The sequence below is a fragment of the Biomphalaria glabrata genome, chromosome 1 (genome assembly GCF_947242115.1).
Source record: "Biomphalaria glabrata chromosome 1, xgBioGlab47.1, whole genome shotgun sequence".
In the NCBI taxonomy this organism is placed as follows: domain Eukaryota; kingdom Metazoa; phylum Mollusca; class Gastropoda; family Planorbidae; genus Biomphalaria; species Biomphalaria glabrata.
This window is the reverse complement of record NC_074711.1, coordinates 36,753,802-36,781,659: the sequence shown is the minus strand read 5'-3', so window position 1 is coordinate 36,781,659 and position 27,858 is coordinate 36,753,802. Positions and strand designations below refer to the sequence as shown.

The 27,858-nt window shown below is 36.4% G+C and overlaps 1 protein-coding gene across 1 annotated transcript in view; it reads left to right on the top strand.

Annotated features, from left to right (window-relative positions):
* Window positions 1-12,170, top strand: part of LOC106071502 (neuropeptide Y receptor type 2-like) — a 67,526-nt gene extending 55,356 nt beyond the window's left edge. The window contains exons 5-7 of the mRNA XM_013231625.2: window positions 985-1,094; window positions 2,686-2,899; window positions 8,958-12,170. Of these exons, the coding sequence (XP_013087079.2) occupies window positions 985-1,094; window positions 2,686-2,899; window positions 8,958-9,683 (1,050 nt within the window). The 3' untranslated portion in view covers window positions 9,684-12,170. The remainder of the gene's footprint in view (window positions 1-984; window positions 1,095-2,685; window positions 2,900-8,957) is intronic.
* Window positions 12,171-27,858: the final 15,688 nt, after the last annotated feature.

The window sequence follows — 27,858 nt, the reverse complement described above, 5'->3', positions numbered from 1 at the left end:
CAGCCTTGCAGGTCTAGCTTGCACTTTCTCTCCGATGTTTCTCTACTCTATTCAAGCTAAGGAGACGCAGTCTTTAACCTGAAGATGTTTCAGGATGTCTCGACAAAATGTCTTGACACTGCTTAACTTCAAACACTGCGTGACAGGGAGACAGAGAGGGTTAATTAATGTCAACAAAAGCCTCAGCCAAGAAAATCGATATTTTTTTTTCAGCTATCAAATCCAATGATCGAATTCTTTATCACACACATTTCAAAAGTAAATATTCTTGTTAACAATATTACAAGTGTTGTAGAATGAACAGTTTTGTATTGATAAGTAAAAGAAATACAAACAATGTTATAAACAACCGTGTTGTTTATAGAGTATAGGATACTTTTTGTTTAATAAAAATATATATTTCCTTTTTATTTAGCTTATATGGCGATATAAAGACTGCAGTCCTTGCGATTATGCTATGTTAATTTCTAGAGTTTAAATAAGTAAATTCTTCAAGACATATTGTAAAGTTTTCGCATGGTTTATAGATATTCTATTATTTTTAAAAATTAACAATTTTCCTAAATGCATATTGAAGTGTGTTTTTTTCAGTCTTGTAGCTGATACAAAAAGCTCTTGACTTTTGAACTGAAAGGTTTTGGGTTCGATTCTCGATGAAGACTGGGATTTTGAATGTCGGTATTTTTGCATCGTAGCACATCCAACTCTAATTGGGTACTGGCATTAGTTGGGAAAACGTAAAGGCGATTTGTCTTTGTGCTGGACACATGACACCTTCGTTTACTATCTGTTACAGAAATTGATGTCTGAAAGGGTTACTTGACTTGACTTTTTCATACAGCCTTTGTAGCATTTTTTCTAAGTGTTTTTTACACCATCTTTAAGCCAATTGAATAACATAAAGCCTGTATAAGATTAAGCTCTACAAGTGCATGAGATACAACAATTAAACAAATCTACATTCCCCTGCATTCTGTCTTTCAGCTCTTCCAACATGTCTTTGTCCAGCAGTGTATCGACCACTGGCCAGACGAACTGTTCCGGGAGGTGTATACAACAGTCGTGATGTTGATACAGTACCTAACGCCTACTTGGTGAGTACCTGATGTAAGACTAAGACTGCTTTATTGATCCTTATGGAAATTTGTTGTGATTACAAGTTCAAGGACTTTTCTCATATAAATACAACAATGTACGTACATGGTTGGACGTATTAATTACTGTTTGCGTAAGACAGCAGGACAAACAGAGAGAGAGAGAAAAAAAAAGAAAGAAGGTGGGAGACAGTGAAGTTTGATATCGTGACATTGAGAGAGTGGGAGAAATAGAAAACTCTCAGTGACCGAGACAGAGTTTTAAAAAGGAGCTTCAGAGAAGATCTAATAGTTTAAGCAGTTCAATCTTATAAGATTAATATCAACCCTACCTACCTATATGCAATGCTAGTATGAGCAACGAGTCTAAGTCAACGGAGACATTGTACACTTTTTACTCAATCAGTCTAATATGTCATCGGTGACGAAATAGCGCAATGTTGCGTCACTGCGTGATGAGCTAAGTTTCCCGACCTGACGTTTCAAAGAACACACTTCAGTGTAGGCGGAGTAGATTATATTTAAAAACGTCACACAGCTTAGAAAATGTCTGCCACCAAGACAGGACGTTGGAACAAGATACACTGTCATCTTTTGGGCATTGAGAACTTGACAACAATGGTAGAGTCATGTTTTGTCTAAGGAACACCATTTCCTTTCTCTGCCAGATGAAGTTGGTTCAAAAGGTTTATTTTATTCAGACATCTAAGTAACTTTTCTCTACTCTATAATGTCAAGGTTAAGATTAAAGCTAAGCGATGGAAAGTAGAGCATTAATGATTGTTTTTTTTTAAACAGACACTGTATATTGTAGAATGTAGCTAAATTTGTCAATCTTCTTGGGGCACAAGCCCCCTTTTGAAGTCGTGGTCTCGAGGTACAAACCACTTTTTGAAGTCGTGGTCTTGAGACACAGATTACTTTTTGAAGTCGTGGTCTTGAGACACAGATTACTTTTTGAAGTCGTTGTCTCGAGGTACAAACCACTTTTTGAAGTCGTGGTCTTGAGACACAGATTACTTTTTGAAGTCGTGGTCTTGAGACACAGATTACTTTTTGAAGTCGTGGTCTCGAGGTACAAACCACTTTTTGAAGTCGTGGTCTTGAGACACAGATTACTTTTTGAAGTCGTGGTCTCGAGGTACAAACCACTTTTTGAAGTCGTGGTCTCGAGGTACAAACCACTTTTTGAAGTCATGATCTCGAGGTACAAACCACTTTTTGAAGTCATGGTCTCGAGGTACAAACCACTTTTTGAAGTCATGGTCTCGAGGCGCTTTTGCTTGGTGAAGTGGATTCGAACAATGCCAAATATATCCTTTCTTATGCTTCCGCCATCTTGTAGTAATTACTTGTTCTTAGGTGCTATGACATTATGTCTATTAACCTCGTGATTTATCTAGCACTCAGTTCCCTTAATTAAAACAACAGAACGAAAAACAATCCTCCAGGCGATCTTTTAAAATATTTCTTTTTTCCTACCCCACACGTCTCAAATGTCCATCATTTCCCGTTGGCATGGTATTTATATTTTATAGCTTTCAATATTAATTTATTTTTACTTTGTTGTTATTTTCTGTGTCGTTCTTAGTTTCATCTCGTGCCTTCACGCGAGAATCTGCAACTTCTTGCGGTACAGACTGGAAGAACGTCCTGGTAGCGACACTCAGATTCAGACCAAGGCGAGGGAAGACCTGAAGAGACACCGTCGGAACATGGTCCTGCTGACAGCCATGGCCATGGTCTTCTCAGTCACGTGGCTTCCGCTAACGCTCCTGAATATTACAGCAGACTTGGGACATGAGGTGACCTTGACATTCTATTTGTGTTTGTCTCTCTTTTTTTTTAATGAAGAAATCGTGTAACTATTCATAATTTGATTGTCTAATATATAAAATTGACCGCAGTTCTAAAATAGCTGAATGTAATTTAGTGTTGCCTCTTCTGCATGATAGAGTCTGTACGAGAAACAATTTTTAAAGGAAATAGTTACAAACCAGATGCAGGTTTTTTTATTGCAATTTTACGAACATTATTTTTTATTGTCATGCATTCCTTAAGAGTGGTGGCTGAGTAGTACATCGCTTGGCTACCGAATTGAGGGCCTAGAGTTCGAATCCCAGTTAAGACTGGTGATTGATTCGGGGTTTTTAAGGAGCTCCTGAGTCCATCCAACTCTAATGGATACCTTTGGGAAGTAAGGGTGGCTAGTCCTTGCACTGGAACCATGACACCTTCGTCAACCATCAGCTATAGAAATAGATGAAGCTTTACATCACCTGCCCCCATAGATCAAAAGTGTATCTTTACTTTTCCTTTACATATATCCTTGATACTTATAAGGCTTATCTTCTTGCTTTTACTCTCTTTGGGTCTATTATCTTTTCGTATATCTGATCAAAGATATATGTTATACTCATCATTCCTGGCGTAACTAGAGATTAGGGGACCGGGGGCCTTGACCTTGTTAGGTGCCCCTGCATATCGACATTCAACGTCATGATACTGGCGTGATATTTAATATTGAATGTAAACACAAATTTGGGACACTCATTGAGGGCCCCCTATCAAGTGGTTGCCAGAGGAGATTTTAAAATTTGGACCCCCACCCTAGATCCGCCACTGTCATCACTTCTATTTCTTGCATAAAGCTTCTCAAATGAACCGAATGAGGTGTAACGTATTAAGTTACAGAGACCTATACCTACCCATGTTCTTTTATTTAGGCTAAAGACTTGAAGTTGTATAGAGAAGTACATGCAGCATGAGATTATCCATTGATTAGTGCTGAAGTCACAGAGTACTGACTGTACTTTATACTATCCATTGATTAGTGCTGAATTCACAAAGTACTGACTGTACTTTATACTATCCATTGATTAGTGCTGAACTCACAGAGTACTGACTGTACTTTATACTATCCATTGATTAGTGCTGAACTCACAGAGTACTGACTGTACTTTATACTATCCATTGATTAGTGCTGAACTCACAGAGTACTGACTGTACTTTATACTATCCATTGATTAGTGCTGAACTCACAGAGTACTGACTGTACTTTATACTATCCATTGATTAGTGCTGAACTCACAGAGTACTGACTGTACTTTATACTATCCATTGATTAGTGCTGAACTCACAGAGTACTGACTGTACTTTATACTATCCATTGATTAGTGCTGAACTCACAGAGTACTGACTGTACTTTATACTATCCATTGATTAGTGCTGAACTCACAGAGTACTGACTGTACTTTATACTATCCATTGATTAGTGCTGAACTCACAGAGTACTGACTGTACTTTATACTATCCATTGATTAGTGCTGAACTCACAGAGTACTGACTGTACTTTATACTATCCATTGATTAGTGCTGAACTCACAGAGTACTGACTGTACTTTATACTATCCATTGATTAGTGCTGAACTCACAGAGTACTGACTGTACTTTATACTATCCATTGATTAGTGCTGAACTCACAGAGTACTGACTGTACTTTATACTATGAGCTAAACTTTAGTTTACGTCCAGTTAGTCAGTTGATACTATTTGAAGAACAAAAAGGGGAGGTCGCCTTGATCAAGGAAGACGACTTTTAGGTTCTGACCAACGCGTTTCAAAGAGAAACTTTCTGCGTGCCACGGACGTCATCCAGAGCTACAAATGATCAAGTTTTTGTTTGATGTTTGTTTTTCTTTTTGTTATTAAAATGACGGGCTGATTAGGAAGTTGGAGAAATATCTTAAACGATTAGGCACGTCGTCCTGCTGAACTCAATCGATATTTGTTATCTTTCATCTCTGTTTGGTCATCGTATCCAACATCTCATCTCTGTTTGGTCATCGTAGCCAACATCTCATCTCTGTTTGGTCATCGTAGCCAACATCTCATCTCTGTTTGGTCATCGTAGCCAACATCTCATCTCTGTTTGGTCATCGTAGCCAACATCTCATCTCTGTTAGGTCATCGTAGCCAACATCTCATCTCTGTTTGGTCATCGTAGCCAACATCTCATCTCTGTTTGGTCATCGTAGCCAACATCTCATCTCTGTTTGGTCATCGTAGCCAACATCTCATCTCTGTTAGGTCATCGTAGCCAACATCTCATCTCTGTTTGGTCATCGTAGCCAACATCTCATCTCTGTTTGGTCATCGTAGCCAACATCTCATCTCTGTTTGGTCATCGTAGCCAACATCTCATCTCTGTTAGGTCATCGTAGCCAACATCTCATCTCTGTTTGGTCATCGTAGCCAACATCTCATCTCTGTTTGGTCATCGTAGCCAACATCTCATCTCTGTTTGGTCATCGTAGCCAACATCTCATCTCTGTTTGGTCATCGTAGCCAACATCTCATCTCTGTTAGGTCATCGTAGCCAACATCTCATCTCTGTTTGGTCATCGTAGCCAACATCTCATCTCTGTTTGGTCATCGTAGCCAACATCTCATCTCTGTTAGGTCATCGTAGCCAACATCTCATCTCTGTTTGGTCATCGTAGCCAACATCTCATCTCTGTTTGGTCATCGTAGCCAACATCTCATCTCTGTTTGGTCATCGGCATTAAAGCGGAATATTTTTTTAATACATTTATTTTGTGTAATGTCCTACTTGATCTATTAACTTACACTCTCTTAACCCTTAAAGTGCTGAGCTGTTTTACAATGAATGCATAGATGTTTAGAGGCTAAGACTAAGACTAAGACTGCTTTATTGATCCTTACGGAAATTTGTTGTGATTACAAGGACTCGTTTCTCATATAAAGACAACACAACAGAAAAATACACATAAATACAACAGACAACATAAAGAGTTCATTCAGCGACTACACACAGGTATCTTGGTGCATTTCATGTTCCCTGATCAATGAGTGGCGGTGATAGAGTCTGACCAAGTGAGGTACGAACGAGTTTTTGTACCGCTCCGTTCTTGTTTTGATTGACAGCAGTCTCCCACTTCGTGACGACCTGGCGTAGTTCTGATGGAGCGGGTGGCCGTTGTCTTCCAAGATTTTTTCGATTTTTCTTAGGCACGTTTGTTCAAAAAGTTCCTTTAAATGTGGTAATGTTGTGAGTGTAATTTTTGATGCTTTTTTAATGATGTTTTCTAGACGTTGCAACAGTTTAGATGAGGCGTTGCCTTGCCAACAACTTATTCCGTATGTTAGCAGATTTTGTACAGTCGCGCCGTAAAATGTCTCAAGGATCTTCTTGTTTAATTTAAAACTGTTGAGTTTGTATAGAAAAAAGAGTCGCTGGGCTGTTTTCTTTGTCAGAATTCCAAGGTGGTCTTCCCATGAAAGCTTGTTGTTGATGATAACGCCTAGATATTTATATGCCTTTACTTGTTCTATAGATGTAGTGTTTATTTGCAGTTCAAGTATAGTTTGTTTTTTCTTTCTAAAATCTATTATAAGTTCTTTAGTTTTTGTTACATTCAGTTCTAGAAAGTTGTCGGTGCACCAGTTTGTAAACTCTTCTATCGAGCTTCGATACTGACTTTCGTCTCCTGAAATAAGACCGACTATGGCAGTATCATCAGCGAATTTAATGAGTTTAACTGAGTCATAGATGCTTCTTATGTCATTAGTGTAAAGAGTGTATAGCACAGGAGAAAGTACACAACCTTGTGGAGCACCCGTACATAGTACTCGAGTTGACGATTTGGTGTTGTTGACTTTAACATACTGGGGCCGTTGGGTTAAAAAGTTTAGAACCCATGCTTGCAAGTAAGGGCTTACATTTAAGTTACTCAGTTTGTTTATCATTAGATGTGGCTGTATGGTATTGAAAGCCGAGGAGAAATTTACGAAGAGGACTCGTGCATATGTTTTGGGTATATCGAGATGCTTATAAAGCTGGTCCAAAAGTAATAGAATGGCATCCTCAGTTCCTCTAGCTGCTTTGTATGCAAATTGGTGAGGGTCTAGGCTGTTATTGACTTTTGCTACAAGTTGTTTAAGGATATATTTTTCAAAACATTTCATAACAATAGGTGTTAGTGCTACTGGGCGGAAATCATTTAAGCAATCTATTTTTGGTTTCTTAGGCACTGGTATGATTTCTGAAGTTTTCCAGATGTTTGGAATTACGCACGTTTGCAATGACTGGTTAAAGATATGACAGAAGATAGAAGAAATTTACTCCGCACATAGCTTGATCAGCTTGCCACTAATTTTGTCTGGTCCACAAGCTTTTGTTAAACTACCACACGCGTTTTAAGGGTTAATGGGCAAAAGTTATAAGGAAAAGAGTGTGTTTGGGGGGGGGGGGGCAGAGTCTGGAAATTCCCGAAGCTAGCAGGAACGTTCATACAGTGTGGTGCTACTAACGCAAATGTCATGAGTTCGAACTACATTGTCAAATTTAAATTGTCAATTTTAAATTGTCATTGACGTTCCGATCCGAATTTGTTTGAGCAAAAAGTAGATGTATTTTTTTAAATATTACTTTTTGTTATTTTTAAGTATCAGTTTTTCATCATTACTTTTTAAATATTGCATGCACATCATTACTTGCAAAAACACATATCGCTTTTTTTTTCAATTCGCGATAATTTAAAAACACAAAACAGACCTATAACTTTATAGGTTTTAAATTTCTCATTGTTTACATCATACAAAATTTGTTCGTAAATAATTTGGAGGACAAGAAGTACTTGTACAAAGCACACATTTTCTGTCAGACCCTGCAGTAATCATCAAATGAAGAAAGGCATTTTGTTTTAAAAGTGCAATTAAATTCGAACCAATTGCCTGTAGCACTAAATCGTAGTTTTCTGTCTTCTTCCGCGTTCTCGTTGTTATGTTGGAGCGTTCAGAGGACTAGTGACTGCGCAGTGGTTTCCAAATCAGGGAGCTCTACAGATAGTTTTCTTTCTATTGGAGTGTTTTGGGGCCAGTGTCTTGTTTGGGCCTCTTGTTAAAGAATGCAGTTTTGAAGGACATGGTCAGCATTCCCTGTAGATACTCCACATGGGCAGATTTCACTGGTTTGTAGTCGAAAACATTCCCACCTTAGACCTAACGTACTTGATGTGTACTGCAGCCATAGCGTGATGGTTTGTTTTTATTTATTTACATTACTTTTTTTATAAATTTAAAATAAAACTATTACCAATTTCCTAAAAACATGTCAACAAAACCTTTCTCGTCATCTGCTTTGTATGAAGAGAAGAACAGGTTTGAAAGCTCTGCCTTTATAATTATCAAAGGTGCTTTTATCTTCTTTAAGAATCATAGTATTGATGAATAATATCTGGACTGCCCTTTCAGCGACCTTCTTCTTTGTAATACAAAACATCTCCAGCATCGTGGCATGCGAGCTTCATTAGAAGATAAAAAAAAAACATGAATTAAAAATTAAATTCGTTCGTTCCATTAATCAGATTATGCGGGGGGGGGGGGGGAAGTAATGGGATTCCTGACTTCAAGAACAAATATTATGCGTGCTGTCATTAATGTGTATTAATAAATGACCTGCTTTCGATTAGGTCGAATATAAACCTAATGTGTAAATGTAACTAGAGAAATTAATTTAATTATAAATATTATATTATATTATATTATATTATATTATATTATATTATATTATATTATATTATATTATATTATATTATATTATTATATTATATTATATTATATTATATTATATTATTATATTTATTATATTATTTTATTTTATTTTATTTTATTTTATTACATTTTGATAACTATTTCAGCGATTGAAATTTGTATTGTCACTATTAACGTGTTTTTTGTTACTTTATAAATATTTATTTTGTGAGGTTATTTTTAAATACAATGTCATAACTTGTACGTGCCTGTCCCGGCTGATGGTCCGTATTGATTTATATCCAACAGGTTTTCCAAGAGAGCCAATACAATTTGCTACACGCCATAAGTCTTCTCTTGGCCATGTCATCATCTCTCGCGAACCCGGTGATGTATGGTTGGTTTAACACGAATTTCAGGAAAGCTTTCTGTGAGTTGCTGGGCTTCCCAGAACGTAGCGGGGACGTGAAGGTGTCGAGCAATGACAAGAAAAACTCCACCTCAAGGAACAAGTTCAGAAATCAGTCAAAGTCTAATTCGTTCAACCTCGACTACTCCTCGGTCAGACTCAAAATGTTCAAAAAATGTCACGCGACTGGAACGAACGTTAATCGGCACAGTTTAAACGACTTGCCGAGCCCTCGTGCCGTGGTCAATGACAACGTTGTGCCTGAGAAATCCGAGAAAATGTACGCCAGCCTTCAGGATGTGTCCAACTATAATCACAATGACGTCATCATGTCTTCTTTGGAGCCAAAGTTGAAGGCGAATAAGCAAGCGGCTCTGCGAAGCACGGAGAGAGACTCCTTATTGCAACAAAGCCCAAAGTTGCAAGCCTACGAGCCTTACACTGAACAATCTTCGTGTAGGCGTGATAGTTCTAAATCTGTCGATGAACTCGGCTGGGCGAGGTGTTCCCCAGATGAAAAGGATGTCTGTATTCATCTTCTAAATGTTGTGGTAGAAGTGTCCCCTGAGACGTATCTGTGTCAACAGGCTGAGAATTCCAACGTCTTAGCTTCTGACGAGAAATGAATTTTCGGAGGAGAATCGAATGTATATAGATCTAAGTGCTACCTTTTGACTCCGTAATATAGATTTTTTTATTGTTTCGTTTATCAGATGAAATTAGAACACTTTGACTTAAGTAGAAACTTTTAAACAAAAACAATGTGTTCATCGGCTAGATGACTAGAATGTAGAACAGTATCACGCCGAAGAGTGTCACATCATTATAAAGTAAACACAAATCACTTGAGATACATCATTTACCATTGATATGACAGTAGTCAGAACAACAGATCTTATTGCTACTAGTGCTAGTGTACGTCTGGTTAACAACAATCATCACGCCATTGCCAATGAACATTATTATGTTTCTGTTGACTTTCAGTGTTTGCTTTTCTTTCGACACGTGCTTCAATGTTCAATTTTATTTCAAAACTCGTGTTGCTAAGATACGCACAGATTTCGTAAGCCTATCTATTGTGTTTGCATTTTCTTTCTGAATTCCTTGGATTATCTGCTTTGTATTCATCCAGTCTCAACAAATGTAATGTCTTTTTCGGTAACTACCTCGAACTCTAGGAAGTGTTCTATAGCATTAAAGTGTTTATAGGTTTTGTATTTTGACTTTGCCTGCCAATGTCCCTGAGCTTATTCACACAGGCGGTTCCAGCTTGGGTATGTCAACAAGGAATATTAATAAGGATTACATCCCTACTGAAATTACATTTTTCAAAGCATCCCCCCATACAGTTTTTGTTTTGTTGTTAAGTGTCACAGAGTATTTTAAGCTGTGGCCGAGGATTCGTTGACGCGTTTAGGTCAGGCGTGTGTCTATTTGATTGGGTGTTCTTCACTAGGCTTAGATCATGTATATATCTTAAACAGAGTTAAGATTTATTTCAGCAGACAAAGTTTATTACATATAATGAATAAAATTTATTATATCTAGCCATAAGGTGCTGGTCATGCAAATAGTTATAATATAAACATAATCCAAGTGTGAATATAGTTTTATCTCCTCAATTACTAAATTGCGTTGTCACGAAACTGAGCCCTTTATATTACGTAAATCTTCTCTCTAACAAGATTAAATAATTGGTAACTACTCTCCACATTTCACTTCCTCTCCCTAAAAGCTCAGAGGTTTCTCGCGCCATCCACAAATTCAACCAACTGTCACAATATGTCACAAATGAGGTTGTGACATAAAGCAATACGTGAAATTCAAATCAGTGACTATTCAACGCCCATTGACATTCTTAAACTCAACAATAAAATCCGGCACTGAAAAAAATCTCAATGGAGAGTATAAACTGGGAGGGGGTGGGTGTAAAGGAGCTCAATTTATTTTAGTCAGTGTCCTGGTCGCACTGGACACTCGTCTGTCGTAGAACAAAATACAGCAGCTTTCTTTATAATCCCCCACCCATTTGGACATACACGAAATTGAGGAAATAAACTAAACACTTTTGAAAGTTGTTTTTTTTCTGTGCACTAAAAATGATTAACCGGTTAGTTCGCTTAGTTTATTTTTATAACTAACTCGAATGTAAAGAAACTTTATTGCAACGTATTGGCATGAATGCCATATGTTATCATAAAAACTCGTGACACCATATAGCATAGGCAGTGACATAGTTATAAACCTTGTGCAGGAAAAACAAAAGCCTTAACGCAGAATTTAGAATAAATCAAACACTTTATTTACAAATGATTTTGTTATTTAAAACATTCAATTATACGGTTGCAAGATTAATTTCAAAACAAACAAAATGGACTAAATAAATAAATAAACAGTAAATTAAAATACAGTATTTGGATATAAAAAAAAAAAGTTAACATTCGTCATAAGGAAGATTGGAAGATAAGGAAGTTTATTATTACACGGGGTAATAAATACAACTGTGGAGTCATCAACTCAAGAAATATGTATTTCTAGACACATCAACATTCAACGGTTACACAAAAGCGCCCAAAAAAGTTTATTATAAAGTAAACAACTATAGAGTGAAGCATACAATAAATGTATGTAGGTGTGTGTGCGTGAGAGAGAGAGAGAGAGAGAGAAAGAGAGAGAATGAGATTAGATAGATAGATAGATAGATAGATAGATAGATAGATAGATAGATAGATAGATAGAGAGAGAGAGAGAGAGAGAGAAAGAGAGTATATAGATAGATAGATAGATAGATAGATAGATAGATAGATAGATAGATAGATAGAGAGAGAGAGTAGATAGATAGATAGATAGATAGATAGATAGATAGATAGATAGATAGGTGGGTCGATGGATAGATGGATGGATACAGAAAGAGAGAGATAGGGAGAGAGAGAGAGAGAAGTGTGTGTGTGTTATCAATGAGATTGAAGCACTAATAGTTTGCTCAAAATTTTACCTAAGGCTTAGTTTACATCTAGTGCTTAGTTTACTTCTAGTGCTTAGTTTACATCTAGTGCTTAGTTTACATCTAGTGCTAAGTTTACATCTAGTGCTTAGTTTACATCTAGTGCTAAGTTTACATCTAGTACTTAGTTTACATCTAGTGCTTAATTTACATCTAGTACTTAGTTTACATCTAGTGCTTAGTTTACATCTAGTACTTAGTTTACATCTAGTGCTTAGTTTACATCTAGTACTTAGTTTACATCTATTGCTTAGTTTACATCTAGTGCTTAGTTTACATCTAGTGCTAAGTTTACATCTAGTACTTAGTTTACATCTAGTGCTAAGTTTACATCTAGTACTTAGTTTACATCTAGTGCTTAATTTACATCTAGTGCTTAGTTTACATCTAGTACTTAGTTTACATCTAGTACTAAGTTTACATCTAGTGCTTAGTTTACATCTAGTGCTAAGTTTACATCTAGTACTTAGTTTACATCTAGTGCTTAATTTACATCTAGTACTTAGTTTACATCTAGTGCTTAGTTTACATCTAGTACTTAGTTTACATCTAGTGCTTAGTTTACATCTAGTACTTAGTTTACATCTAGTGCTTAATTTACATCTAGTGCTTAGTTTACATCTAGTGCTTAGTTTACATCTAGTGCTTAGTTTACATCTAGTGCTAAGTTTACATCTAGTGCTTAGTTTACATCTAGTGCTTAGTTTACATCTAGTACTTAGTTTACATCTAGTGCTTAATTTACATCTAGTGCTTAGTTTACATCTAGTGCTTAGTTTACATCTAGTGCTTAGTTTACATCTAGTACTTAGTTTACATCTAGTGCTTAGTTTACATCTAGTGCTTAGTTTACATCTAGTGCTTAGTTTACATCTAGTACTTAATTTACATCTAGTGCTTAATTTACATCTAGTGCTTAGTTTACATCTAGTACTTAGTTTACATCTAGTGCTTAGTTTACATCTAGTGCTTAGTTTACATCTAGTACTAAGTTTACATCTAGTGCTAAGTTTACATCTAGTACTTAGTTTACATCTAGTGCTTAATTTACATCTAGTGCTTAGTTTACATCTAGTGCTTAGTTTACATCTAGTACTTAGTTTACATCTAGTGCTTAATTTACATCTAGTGCTTAGTTTACATCTAGTGCTTAGTTTACATCTAGTGCTTAGTTTACATCTAGTGCTTAGTTTACATCTAGTGCTTAGTTTACATCTAGTACTTAGTTTACATCTAGTGCTTAGTTTACATCTAGTGCTTAGTTTACATCTAGTGCTTAGTTTACATCTAGTGCTTAGTTTACATCTAGTACTTAGTTTACATCTAGTGCTTAATTTACATCTAGTGCTTAATTTACATCTAGTGCTTAGTTTACATCTAGTGCTTAGTTTACATCTAGTGCTTAGTTTACATCTAGTACTTAGTTTACATCTAGTGCTTAATTTACATCTAGTACTTAGTTTACATCTAGTGCTTAGTTTACATCTAGTGCTTAGTTTACATTTAGTGCTTAGTTTACATCTAGTGCTTAGTTTACATCTAGTACTTAGTTTACATCTAGTGCTTAATTTACATCTAGTGCTTAATTTACATCTAGTGCTTAGTTTACATCTAGTGCTTAGTTTACATCTAATGCTAAGTTTACATCTAGTGCTTAGTTTCTCCCTTGAATATTTATATTCGCTTGTACAAAGACAACGTAAACCCAAGAATCACATCCACCAATAGCCCACAATACCCGCAGTACCTAAATATACAACTGATTTATTGTCTCTAGGTAAGCTCCCTCTTGATTAGTTCTGATAACAAGTCACTGTAGTTTATTTACGTTGGGATCTGTGGAAATAGGATTCCCGGTGATAACGCCCACCACTTTTATTTATCGTCCCCTTGTGTGGCACAAGAGGTTTCTCTGTGTCAATGTTGTGTTTCGCGTTCGATTTTTTTTAGAAAGTACATTGTTTTGCAGCATTTAGGTCGTGCCAAACGTCAGTAGGTTTAGAGAGTTTACAATCTATAACAAGTGCCTAATCATAGACTTATATAGTATACTAGACTGGAAACCGGAAATAAATTCTTATCCGCGACTGATCGATTCACGGATCTATAGGCCTATATAGATCTATTTAGATTTTTAAGTACGCAAACTCTTTTTCAAGCTCTAAGGGGAGTCGCCCCAATCAATCTTTTCTGTCTTAGAAAAGTAATGTTTTTTAGTTTTCAAAATTTAGAAATAATGCAGAATCATTTCTCGGATATTCACGCAAATATATGGAACAAAGCCATTTCCTGTATGTTTCCATTGAGATAATGTTTCAAAAAATCCTAGATCGAAAAAATTCATGTTAATTTTAATCATCTTATGTACATTTAAATAGATTGATTACCTAGATCTTTCTAGCTTATGTATCTAAAAAAATAATAATTATGAAACGAGAGTACTCTTATTTTTGATGTTCAATTACTAGATCTAGATCTAAAAATTAAATTATGTTACATAGGTTAGGGTGGAAAAAAAAATAAAACTTTACTTCTTTTAACTACTTTACAAAACAACGCCTTGTTCCAACTTTCTAAAAAATTTTCAAATTTTTTGTAGTGTTAAAAAATCTCCATGTCCAGTCTAGAGTAGTATATATAAGTCTATGCGCCTAATATAATTATGGGTTTACACATTTTACCTGTGATAAGATGTGCATCTGATTTGTCCTGTAATCTAATGACGATCTTAATTTGTCTCTTGAAAGAAGACTTCCTTCAGCAATGACTTCCGCTTGAATTGATAACAATGTCTCCACATTAACTGTCTATTTAAGGAGTCGAAAGAAATGGTGCAAAACAGAGGGAAATTTAAAATAAGGCTTGTCTTCGAGTCCAAAGATTAATGAGGATAACAGTATTTCCCGTGGCTGCGCAGCCCCAGCTGTGACCTGCATATTTTGCCACATCCAGGGCAAGCATAACCATTGTCCGCAGGTGGTCGATTTAGATTTTCTTTTCGTCGTCTGCTTTTGTCCTCGGCAGCAGATTTTCTTTTGGTCTCAAATGTGTATCCCGCGGCCTTCGTGATTGACCTCCAGCTGTCTCGTTCCGACGCCGCTTGCAGCCAGGTTCTCTATTCTATGTCAGCCAAGGAAAGTTGACGCCTAAGCTGGTCTTTAAAGCGTTTCCGTGTGGAGATGTATTGCAATGAAACAAATGGATAATCTTTCAAATTATAAATATTAACTGCGTAACTAATGTGGTGGGCATCAATTCGAATTCAGTTGAAGGGTAGTTATTTTAATTCGTTACCTAATTCAAGCTTAGTTCTGATTGATATGAAGGTAAAGGCAGCATGGAAACCTTATCACAGGTAGACTCTCCCCCACGTAACAATAAACATTGCACCAGAGCGCACTAAGAATCCTAAAGTTTTATGGAAACAAGCTAAACAAAAATAATGCAATTTAACAAATAGATATATAATAATACATCAACGTACTGGTAAACGTGGTAAATAATAAAATACTCTGAAATACTCTGTCTGAAGACTTTACTAGAATAGGTAAATTTATCGTTGACAAACTGCTGTCATACTGAAGCTTAAAATATCTCGTGTGTATACAATACAACATATACAATTTACACACCACGTTTTTAATGCTGACGAATAAAATATTTAAAGAAATAGTCAATAAAGTTTGGGTATAGTGACACGTTGTCAAGACTGGCTTCAGATATGAATATGAATTTAAAGGTTTACGTAGTTCATGATATCACGCGATTAGGTTACAAATTTATTGTGATCGTCTGCTAATGATGAGCTTCAAACAAGTGACTTGTATCTGTAAGTCAAATTGATATGAGCGCATTCATGTACTCACTGATCTACACAAAGCTTCATCATTTGTTTCATGACATCATGGTGGGCCAGAGTCATGACTATTGCTGCGCCTGCAGTTGAGTGAGACCAAGTAACTTGGATTTTAATTATTCCATGTTAGTAATTCCTTCTCATACGTTTAGAGCGAACTATTTTTAGATCATTAGTTGACCTCCTTCAGTTGTTACGCTTATAGTTCATCTCCTTGGAGCCCTATAGGCACTCCAGTCTACATATATCGCAGGTTAAGGTTGCTTTCACTGTGGTGGTAAAGGAGCCAGACATTGTTCGTTTGGCACGCGCTTTTCTTCCAGAGGTCAGGCCAACGTTATTTCGCTGTCCATAACTGTCTTAGCCACCATCTCTCTCCACGTAGTGCGGTCTAAGGTTATCTCTTCCCAATGGTCGGTATCAATATTTACTGCTTTGAGGTTTCGTTTGATTACATCCATGTAACGGAGGTGGGGGCGACCAGTTATTCTCGCCAGTAAAGAATGACTATAGGGATGAGTTTGTCCTTCATCCGGCGAACATGACAACGCCAACGCAGATCACAGTCAAAGTAAATATTAAACCCGTTAATTTGCTGTGTACCGAAAAAATTGATATCAACATCCACACTAAACACATTATTTTTGTAGGTCTTAGTGAATATTTTAGCATTATAATCTGTATGTTTGTAAAATGTTTAACATGTTTCGAATGTTCCTTCAGAGTTGAAGATAGTTTACTTCCTAGTCCAAACCTCCCGCAGGACGACCGGGGATGGGAGCGGGCAGGGTTTGAACCCTCGACCGTCGATAAATCCGAACGACAGTCCAGCGCGCAAACCGCACGACCAGGCAGCCAAGTATAAGTCTACTTGGTATTAACACAGAAAGCATGGGTGATTTTCTTGAATGTAAAATGGTCATACAAAGTCACTGTGGTAAAAAAAAAACTTGAGTTAATACTAACGTATTTATGAGTACTAACGTATTGATGAGTACTAACGTGTATTTATGAGCTGTAACGTATTGATGAGTACTAACGTGTATGTATGAGTACTAACGTATTGATGAGTACTAACGTATTGATGGGTACTAACGTATTGATGAGTACTAAGGTATTGATGATTGACAAGAAAATTCCTTTAATCAGCATTAGAATGAAGTTGAGCTTAGCGAAGACGTATGTTCTTAAAGGAAGGACATTTCTAATTCCCATAGTATTGTGTTTTATTTTATTTATTGCTAATATATATATATGTATATTTTTGCTTCTGTTCATTGTATATTTATTACCTATTACTTGTCTATATCTGCCTGAAGTCTTTAAATTTATTCATTTATATGTAAAGATCATATATGAGTCTATGTATGATATTGATGCTTTCTTTTTAAAATGGGCCTATAATTTGTTACCAAACCTCCACCTCAGATCTCGGCTTGTCATCTAACATTCAATGAGTTCATAATGTTACTGTATGTATAATGTAAGTACATGCTCCGTTTGTGGAAATAAAACTTACCTACAACTCTAACCATTAACACTTCTTTGTTCTGAGACTTGACAGCTGGTGTCGAGAGTATTTCTAACCACTTTCCTAATGGGTGTATTGATCGAATAGTAGCGTAACTAAGAAACAACTTTCACAAAAATGTAGATCTTGTTGTTTCAGCAGAACACGTTGTCACAGCCAAGAATCTTGATCATTAAAACTAGGAATCGAAAAAGTGTTTCTTATTTTCCATGGCGGCAAGCTAGGAGGTTACCTAGATTTTAACTGCTAGTACTTTTCAAATTTCTATAACCAGTAGATATTTCTTGATGGATGGTGATGTAAAAGTAAAAGTTGAATTTGGAAGTACATATAAATTGAATCATTTATTTCAAGCTAAAATTTCACACGAAGTAGAATGGCTCGTTAAATCAGTTGATAGAGAGTTGCGCTATAAAGACACATGTCGTAAGTTTGATTCCATACATGGACATTATTTCTCACTTTATTTTTCAATGAAAATTAAAATCTAAATGTTTAGCTGATGTATGCATTGATTTAATTCTCTCTCTCTCTCTCTTTTTCTGTAAATATATATATATGGAAAAAGGTTCATTTAAAACTATTTTTTTTACATATGGCAAGCATTCACAGGTTACGTGCTCATAAATCACGTGATGATGGCAAAATTAATGACAAGATGGCGTGTCAATTTCAAAAACCTGACAATTATTTTCAAGGTTGTCTATTTCCAGCCTGTTTGACTGAACTGTGAGATTGAGAAAAACGTCAGCCAGTGATCTGATCATGGTTATTGTAAATCACGATCAGAGGATTGATAAGAATCGCAAAGAATCTGTAAGTACACGCCAACACAAGCTGTCTCCTAATTAAAAGTGTCTTGAAATAAAAGAATTAGCAAATAAAAAAAAACAACAGAAACATTGGATAGCAAATCACATTGTATTAACCCTCTCAAAGCATCGCGTTTTTTAGTTATAGCCTGCAGCAATTGATAAAGAAACAAAAACTATTTCTGACCGAACAGTTAGTCTCGAAAATGTCTTAAATATTTCTTATGTAGTACGTCTTGAATGATATCTCGCATGATGTATGTAGTATGTTCTAGTATGATATCTCGTATGCTGTATGTAGTATGTTCTTGAATGATATCTCGTATGCTGTATGTAGTATGTTCTTGAATGATATCTCGTATGCTGTATGTAGTATGTTCTTGAATGATATCTCGTATGATGTGTGTAGTACGTCTTGAATGATATCTCGTATGATGTATGTAGTATGTTCTTGAATGATATCTCGTATGATGTATGTAGTATGTTCTTGAATGATATCTCGTATGATGTATGTAGTATGTTCTAGTATGATATCTCGGATGATGTATGTAGTATGTTCTTGAATGATATCTCGTATGATGTATGTAGTATGTTCTAGTATGATATCTCGTATGCTGTATGTAGTATGTTCTTGAATGATATCTCGTATGATGTGTGTAGTACGTCTTGAATGATATCTCGTATGATGTATGTAGTATGTTCTTGAATGATATCTCGTATGATGCATGTAGTATGTTCTAGTATGATATCTCGGATGATGTATGTAGTATGTTCTAGTATGATGTCTCGTATGATGTGTGTAGTATGTTCTAGTATGATATCTTGGATGATGTATGTAGTATGTTCTAGTATGATATCTCGTATGATGTCTGTAGTATGTTCTTGAATGATATCTCGTATGATGTGTGTAGTACGTCTTGAATGATATCTCGTATGATGTATGTAGTATGTTCTTGAATGATATCTCGTATGATGCATGTAGTATGTTCATGTATGATATCTCGGATGATGTATGTAGTATGTTCTAGTATGATGTCTCGTATGATGTGTGTAGTATGTTCTAGTATGATATCTTGGATGATGTATGTAGTATGTTCTAGTATGATATCTCGTATGATGTCTGTAGTATGTTCTTGAATGATACTTGTTCTGTTTTGTTTCGGATGTTTCTTCAGAATTAAAAATTATTACATTTTAGTGTGATGAAATTCAAAGACTCCAACCGAGACCAATCGATGTAGAAGGCCTGAACACTGACCTCCAACGTCACAATCTGTGGGCAGTAAGAAGTAAAAGGACCGAACCTACGAGAGACCAATCTTTGTAGTAGTGCAGAGCTATTAACCCCCAACGTCACAGGTTCAGGCCTACAATAACATTTGGTTTCGGCCTTCAACAATACCCCCCCCCCTTTTAAAAGTATTCATTTATATGTCCAATAATCGACCAAAAGAGGCCTTATTTGAAAACCTAGGTAGAGTAGTAAATATATAAACATCTCAGTTCTTGTATGGAGGACGATTTCCAGCTCAAAGCCATATTATCTTGTTGAATGAATTTTAATGCCTAAATAGAAGTTCATATTCTTAAATGTCGGAAGATTGGAAGACTCTTGTACAAAGTGAAAAGGTGGACGACCCTATCTCTTGATGCACCAATGCTTCGGCTTAACCGAGACTATGAGACGGTTGGGAGAATTTGGTTGCTGCTACAGTCACAGCGAGCGCCTTCAGGGCGCAAGTTAAGGGTTAACTAACGTTGAACGAATAAATTATAATCAACTCATATTAGACAAATTAGAAAAACATTAAATCATATTTTTTAAAATATTTAATATTATATTTTAAGTTGTATAATGGAGGTATTGTCTTTATAAAAAGTTTTTTTAAGCGGCCCCGAAAGGGGAAAAGACGCTATTCGTTTTGTGTTGTTTGTCCGTCAGGCCGTCCGGCCCGTTTAGATCTCGTAAACTAGAAAGGATAGTGAAAATCCGACATCATATTTTAGACCATTCGAAGTTCTGATGCAACGGCTACTTTTTCTTTTCTGAAAGCGAAAAATCTAATTTTAAAATCAAGTATGCAAGCAGTTTTTTCATAAAAATACACCATTTTTACAACTATTCACTATTAATAGTAACAAACATTAGAGGATTTTTGTTAGGGGGGAATATTATATAGGCCTACTATATCCTTAGAACATTCATGCTAATGATTTTAGATTTTTTGTCAAAAATGTTTATTTTTACATTTGTATTGCTAAGTTATAAAAGTTCTGTCATTTAGTTAGTTAGTCATATTAACTACTACATTTACACACAAAAAAAAAAAGAGAAAAAATCTATTTAGTACCGGTATGCATATAAGTTGGACATAATTTCTTCTTCTTCTTCTTCTTGAAACTGTCAGGTAGAATTGAGCCTTCGGCTCTTGGAACTCTAGGCCAGCAAAAGTGAACAAGAGCTCCCTCTCACCGGCCTGAATGAGAACAGTGTACACTGTTCTGTCTGGCGGGTGGGTCAGACTCACGGCAAGAGGCCGCGTACACTAAGACCCACGCCATTTTCCTTTTCTATACCAGGCTAACCGTGCGGGACCCGCCATTTATGTAACGGCCCCTTGAGGAACAGCGCCTGGATTGTGACAAGGTTGTGGGAGCTTTTTTACAACTCCGCGCAGTGCAATGAGGATGCTCTCGCACCCCCTTAGGCACCCCCACGGGAGTCTTGTTTTGCTACCATTTAGCCTAATCGTTTCCTCCTACGATCTTTTCTACCCGGGCGCCACTATGAGGCTGGGTAGCATGCCCAGGGGACATAATTTAAAATAACAATTAATAATTATTTTTTCATAATATGGCATCAACTGCAGTACTATGTAGAAGACACAGTACACTTAACAAGAGGAATTTTTTTTTTACGGAAATGTTTTTTTTTCTTGATGATTTGCAAAACAATTAGATAAATTAGATATTCATTATAAGACATCAGTAAGGCCAGGTTCGCATCTAACTTCACATTCACTTTCATCTATCCTTTAGTCTGCTGGACCGCTGGGGCACCACACATGATCTGTCAACCTTCTTTCTCCATTCTTCTCTGTCATTTGCCTTTGATAGAATTTCATTCTGATATTCTTTCTGAAAATACCGAAACCTGCCTTTTTACCTGCCTGGGTGGATCACTTCGGGGACCGATTTTGAGTTTGTGTTTCCACACAAACTGTCTTTGTAACCTTGTTTATGATTTTTTACCTTCTCTGTTGTTGTTTTTTACCTTCTCTGTTGTTGTTGTTTTTTACATTCCCTGTTGTTGTTGTTTTTTACCGTCTCTGTTATTTTTTTTTACCCCACAAGGATCCGGTTTTTCGGAATTCCTCAATGAAAAGAACTCAACATAACCACACACGCTCGCATATATAGATACTAAGACTTTCATCATGTCAAGTGTTTTTAGTTCAAGAGCTGGACCATAATGTGGATGTTGTGTAGGTCAGCCACTTCATTTCCGGGTGACCCGAAATGATACCATCGTCAAGAAGACATAGTCTCAATATTCTTCTCGAGGTAATAATGAGCTGATTTGTTTTCTTAACAGAAGGGAACAACACTTCCGGCTACACTGGCTTGCTGGTTTTTTTTTTAGCTCAAACTTCTTTATATCTCTTCGACATGGTAGACCTCTAACTAGATTTACCCAGATCTACCTAGATTTATCACTAGGTGTAATAAACAAATAAGGTGCCAGAATAAATCAACATAAAGCAGTGACTTAACAACCTTAGTGCAGTGCTAATGGTGCATTTTCTGAGCTAAATCTTATTATTTTATAAAATTTAAGTTTATCTGAAACTTTTGTTTCAAAAAGAAATATGATTATTAACCCTCACCCACCTATCATCACCATCCATCACTATTTGATTGAGTGCCTGAGAGACTCAAATCTTCTCTTTCAAACGCCCAGAACAAAAGGCCTGCTGCTGTTGTGCGTTATACAACTATGTCACCATACAAGTCAAGATCTGGCTTTCCAGACCTGTCCAGACGAAATTCCGTACGTCTGGGCCAGTCGAAGGTAATATGAGACACGGATTCCTCATCCTTCCCGCATCGGCGTCACCGTGAGTTGAAGTTTGAGTTAAGCTGTACGAAGTGTACATGTTGTTGGTCGGCAGTTAGCTTAGCTTGTAGCTCCAAACAGCTCCAAATAGCTCCAAACAGCTAATACAACTGAACCGATGTAGGCCACCTATAGTTTTCATTTAAAAAAAAAAACTTTCAATAACTTGAACAAGTGAGTGGTGAGGGAAAGCTGTTTCTGGGAAGTGTCGTTCTTTTGATAAAGCTTATATCAACTCACTCCGTCTGTCTGTCTCATACACATTTTGTACACGTAATTTCTCCCATGTATGCAGTTCTTTCCCCTATATAGGCTTTTTTTTTCAGTATTAGTATGAATTATTAGGTATTAGTTATATTTTGTTTGTTTTAAATTGCTTTTTGTATAGCGAGAAGAAACTAAAACCAGCGACTCATCTGGGCTCATCCATTGTCTTCGGAGACATATATATATATATATATATATATATATATATATATATGGCTCCTTTTGTCTCGAAAGGCAATGGATGCGCCCAAGTGAGTCACTGGTTTGGCTTAGTCTTGAGACGGGGCAGAATCTGGTGTGGCTAATCAAGCCAATTCTTGAACGGCAGACTTTGCCACAATTCGTACATGTGTATGCCTCTGATTTAGGGCTAGCAGACAGGGCAGCTTTCTTTTTTTCCCTCTTGATTAAAGCCGCTTCAATTCTTTTGTTCTCAGCAAGGGTTGTCCCAGCACGCACAGTCTGTCTCCATGCACTCCGGTCTTTGGCTATGTTTTCCCACATACTTTCACTGATGCCTGAGGCTCTCATGTCTCGCTTGCAGACATCTCTATATGTTAGTCTTGGGCGGGCCTTGGGTCTGACTCCTTCCACAAGCTCAGCATATAAGATATCTTTCGGGATTCTACCATCTGGCATGCGGGTGACATGTCCGAGCCAGCGTAATCTTCTTTGTGTCAGGAGAGCATACATGCTGTTCATATTAGCCAATCTCAAAACTTCCTGATTGGAGACATGGTCCCTCCAAGAGATGCCCATTATGCGTCTCAGGCAGCGCAAGTGGAAACTATTCAATCTGTGCTCTTGGTACATGTATGTTGACCAGCTTTCACTGCCATAAAGGAGAGTGCTCACAACACAGGCGTTGTAGACTAGGATTTTGGTCGCTGTGGTCAATTTACCATTTTCCCAGACGCGCTTGGAGAGTTTTGCCAATGCTGTGGTAGCTTTTCCTATCCTTTTTGTCAGCTCGATGTCTAAGTCTAGGTTACTGACAATTGTTGAACCCAAGTAGGTAAATTCCTGCACCACTGAAAGGGTGTGGTTCCCAATTTGTATTATAGGTATTTCTGCGACGTCTTGTGCCAGGATTTCGGTCTTGGAGAGACTTATAGTAAGGCTAAACTCTTGACAAGCAGCTGCTAAGGCGTTCACTAGCTTCTGTAGACCTCCTTGTGAGTGAGATACGAGTGCCGCGTCATCGGCAAACAGCAGCTCCCTTATCAAGATACGACGCCTTTTCGTTTTGGCTTTAAGACGTGCCAGGTTAAAGAGCCTTCCATCGGATCTGCTATGGATGTATATTCCGTCTTCCAGGGATTTAAAAGCACTGGATAGTACGACTGAGAAGAAGATGCCAAATAGCGTAGGGGCCAGTACACATCCTTGTTTTACACCGCTCTTAATGGAGAATGGCCTGGAGGAAGAACTTTATATATATATATATAGATTGATAGATAGATAGAGAGAGAGAGAGAGAGAAGAGAGAGAGAGAGAAGAGAGAGAGAGAAGAGAGAGATGTTACCGATTATTAAAACAAGTTTCTCATCAACAAAACAGATTAAATGACTACAGTGTCATCTGAACATCTTTAGGGAATTGGATTTCACAATCAAATTAAATCGGCCCTTTGAGACTCTGGTTTAACTTGGAACTTGGTTTGATCACAGGCAATACGAAATCACCAAGTGTTAAATAACTCTTACAAGAATTCAACTCGTGCGTGTAATGACAGAAGCTACTTCGACTACAAGAAGGAACTTGTGTAGGAATAATCTGTTGAATACTGAGTACGTAATAAAGGGCATCACAGATAAAAAAGGGTACAAAACAAGGAGAAATATTTAATTATTTTGTTGTTTACTTTGTGCATTATAAATTTTTTTTAAAATCTAAATATGCCTCAAAATTGATTCTCTCATCGTACAGTCGAAACCGCTAAATCGGACCACAGATTTTGATCCTAATAAAAACTCTAGTCCAATTCAACAGATTAGACTCTGTATTTTGTACTTCAATTTCACATTCAGTAGCCAAGCATTCCGACTGCAACAGAAGGACGTTTCTTGAGACACTGGACCAATGGAAAAGTTTTCTCCTAGTGGCCGGTATTGGAGGCGCGGTGGCTGAGCGGTAAAGCGCTTGGATAACAGAAAAACAGATGACCTTTACATCATCTGCCCTAAAGACCTCAAGGTCTGAAAGGAGAACTTAATTTTATTTTACTTTAGTGGCCGGTATTAGGTTGTAAAATAGATTCGGCGCGTAAAGTTCGGCATTCGTTTATTTTGGTTTATGTTTTAACCATAGACTATATATATACAGGACCGCCAACTATGCGCACCACGCCTATATTATTCAATTAAATAAGTCCCGTACACCGAGGCGTCCTTGGTTGCAGTGTAGTGTTAGTAGAATGACTTCCGGTGAATTAGTTTACTATCATAGACATAAATAAATATAGACTGGAAGTAGGAAGTTATTTTTATTTGGGGGAAGTCAATATGTTTTATGTACTATATCTATGTGAAAAAAAAATGGCGGCGATTGAGCTATAAATTTTAGGACTAACATTTCAGCCAATATATACCTTTGATCTTTAGTTTTGAAAAGTGCAAAACTGCCATATTCCCAATATTTTGTCTTTGTTTTATAATCATAGACATAGGCAAATATATATAGGTTTGTGATGTGGATCTACACACTTATCTTTTCCCAAATATTTCCGATAATAATTTGTTCTTTATCGTCCAGTCTATATATATATGTCTATGTTTACTATATAAAGAAACCATCACTTAAGATAGACACTACGTTCAAAATATTTCTTAGTCATACTTTTGGTAACAGTGCGATAGACATAGCCAGATTTTTATAACAACAAAATCTGATTTACCAACTTAAAAAAAGAGCATTAATATAGATAGTGTTTTAACTAGTTTATATATATATATATATAATTAAAAACCCATTAAGCCATTTTTTTTCCAAAAACAAATTATACTAGTGTGTATGGTCGTATATGTAGATATTGTTTATAGCCATAGGTCACTTAGTCTGGGTCAAAGTTTACATGTTTACTACGTGTACAATTAATTTTGATTAAAGTAGGAACAATGATTCTAGAATTCTATTAGGTGAAGACAAATTTGGAACAATCATTTTTTTTAATGGCTTTTAGAATAATTGGATGTTATTTAGGATTTAATTACTTTAAAAAATTAATAACTTGCAGAGCTGAAAGTTTTATGCTTATTTTTCAATTAGTCATAAATACACGATTGCTTGTAATTTTTAATGGCTTCATTCTCCATTATATATAAATATATTGCATACTGCATGCTATCTTAAAAAAAAAAAAACTTTAAGTAAATTTAAAAAAAATAGGTATAGAATCTAGATGTAAATAAAAGTTGGTAAAGATGTCAGTGTGTAGTCTCAGGGACTCACTATTGTTTTTTTTTTTTTAGACTGACTCACTCACAGACTTAACTTCTATCACCAATTATAGGCCTATAGGCTACCTAAGTAATAAATGACACTCTCAAAACTGTATTGACTCTTTCATTAATCGCTTATGTAACTCATATTAATAGTAAACAATGTAAAAAGAAATTGTCAAATGTGATGAAAAGAGAAATATATTGTCCAAGCTGGCAATATCATTCAAACATCGTGAATGTCATAAAATAAGTTTATACCGGAAGTACCTCGTCTCACATTTTGGACTTGAACGAAACATATGCTTAGTTACCCTTAGCGTTGGAAGTCCTGTATATATATATATATATATATAGTCCACTGGCGGATCCAGAACTTTGGAGTGGGGGGAGGCGATTTTTTTTCAAACCCAAACCCTAACGCCCAGTAAACCCTAACCCAATGCATAAACGTGCGTAAATCATATATATATATATATATATATATATATATATATATATATATATATATATATATATATATATATATATATATTCGATATATGAGATAAAATAACACTGTTTCTCAATGTTCGGCGTAAAAAAACAGAACAAAAAACAGTCATGTTGAGGCCTTTCTCTTGCAAACTTGGGGGTCTAGGAGAGCGCTGTAAGCTTCTTCAGTGGGGTTCGGGGCAAGGCCCCGACTCCAAAAGCGTTTTCTTGCATTTTTCACGGCTAAAACGCATTCTCCTGACATCTACAGCTCATCATTTATAAGTTGGGTTCGGGGCGAAGCCCCGACTCCAAAAGCGTTGTCTTGCATTTTTCACGGCTGAAACGCATTCTCCTGACATCTACAGCTCATTACTTATCAGTGGGGTTCGGGGCGAAGCCCCGACTCTAAAAGCGTTTTCTTGCATTTTTCAAAGCTGAAACGCATTCTCCTGACATCTACAACTCATTATTTATTAGTGGGGTTCGGGGCGAAGCCTCGACGCAAAAAGCGTTTTCTTGCATTTGTCACGGCTGAAACGCATTCTCCTGACATCTATAGATCATTATTTATTAGTGGGGTTCGCAAAAAGCGTTGTCTTGCATTCTTCAATGCAGAAACGCATTCTCCGACATCTACAGCTTATTATTCATTAGTGAGGTTCGGGGCGAAGCCTCGACCCTAAAAGCGTTTTCTTTCATTTTTCAGGGCTTAAACGCATTCTCCTGACATCTACAGCTCATTATTTATTAGTGGGGTTCGGGGCGAAGCCTTGACGCTTAAAGTGTTTTCTGGCATTCTTCACTGCAGTAACGCATTCTCCTGACCTATAGCTCATTATTCATTCTATTATAAAGGACTTTTTGAATAATGTGGAAAAATATTTAAATATGAATTTATAGTCCCTTATTACATTGCAAATACAACCGTTTTGTTCTTTGAAAAGATAAGATACCCCACATATGTAGATTAAGGCTTTGAGGTTCGCCGCCGAAAAAAAAAATTGATTAATAATATTCAATAAAATTCAAGCATTAATTGTGAGTTATAGTCCTAAATTTATTTAACTAGAAAAATATGAGATAGAGTAAAGGTTGGAAAAAGTCGACTAGGAAAAGATTATCTGGCTTTTGAACTCATCTCAATCGTGACTGTTATATTGAAACATTTCGTTTGAATTATAACTTTTCCAAAGCAAAGTCTTTCTTAAAATAATTATGATCAATTCATGTGAAATTACACAAACGGTCTGGAAAGGGGAATGGCGGTAAAATGAAAACGATTAATCCTCGCTCCTTT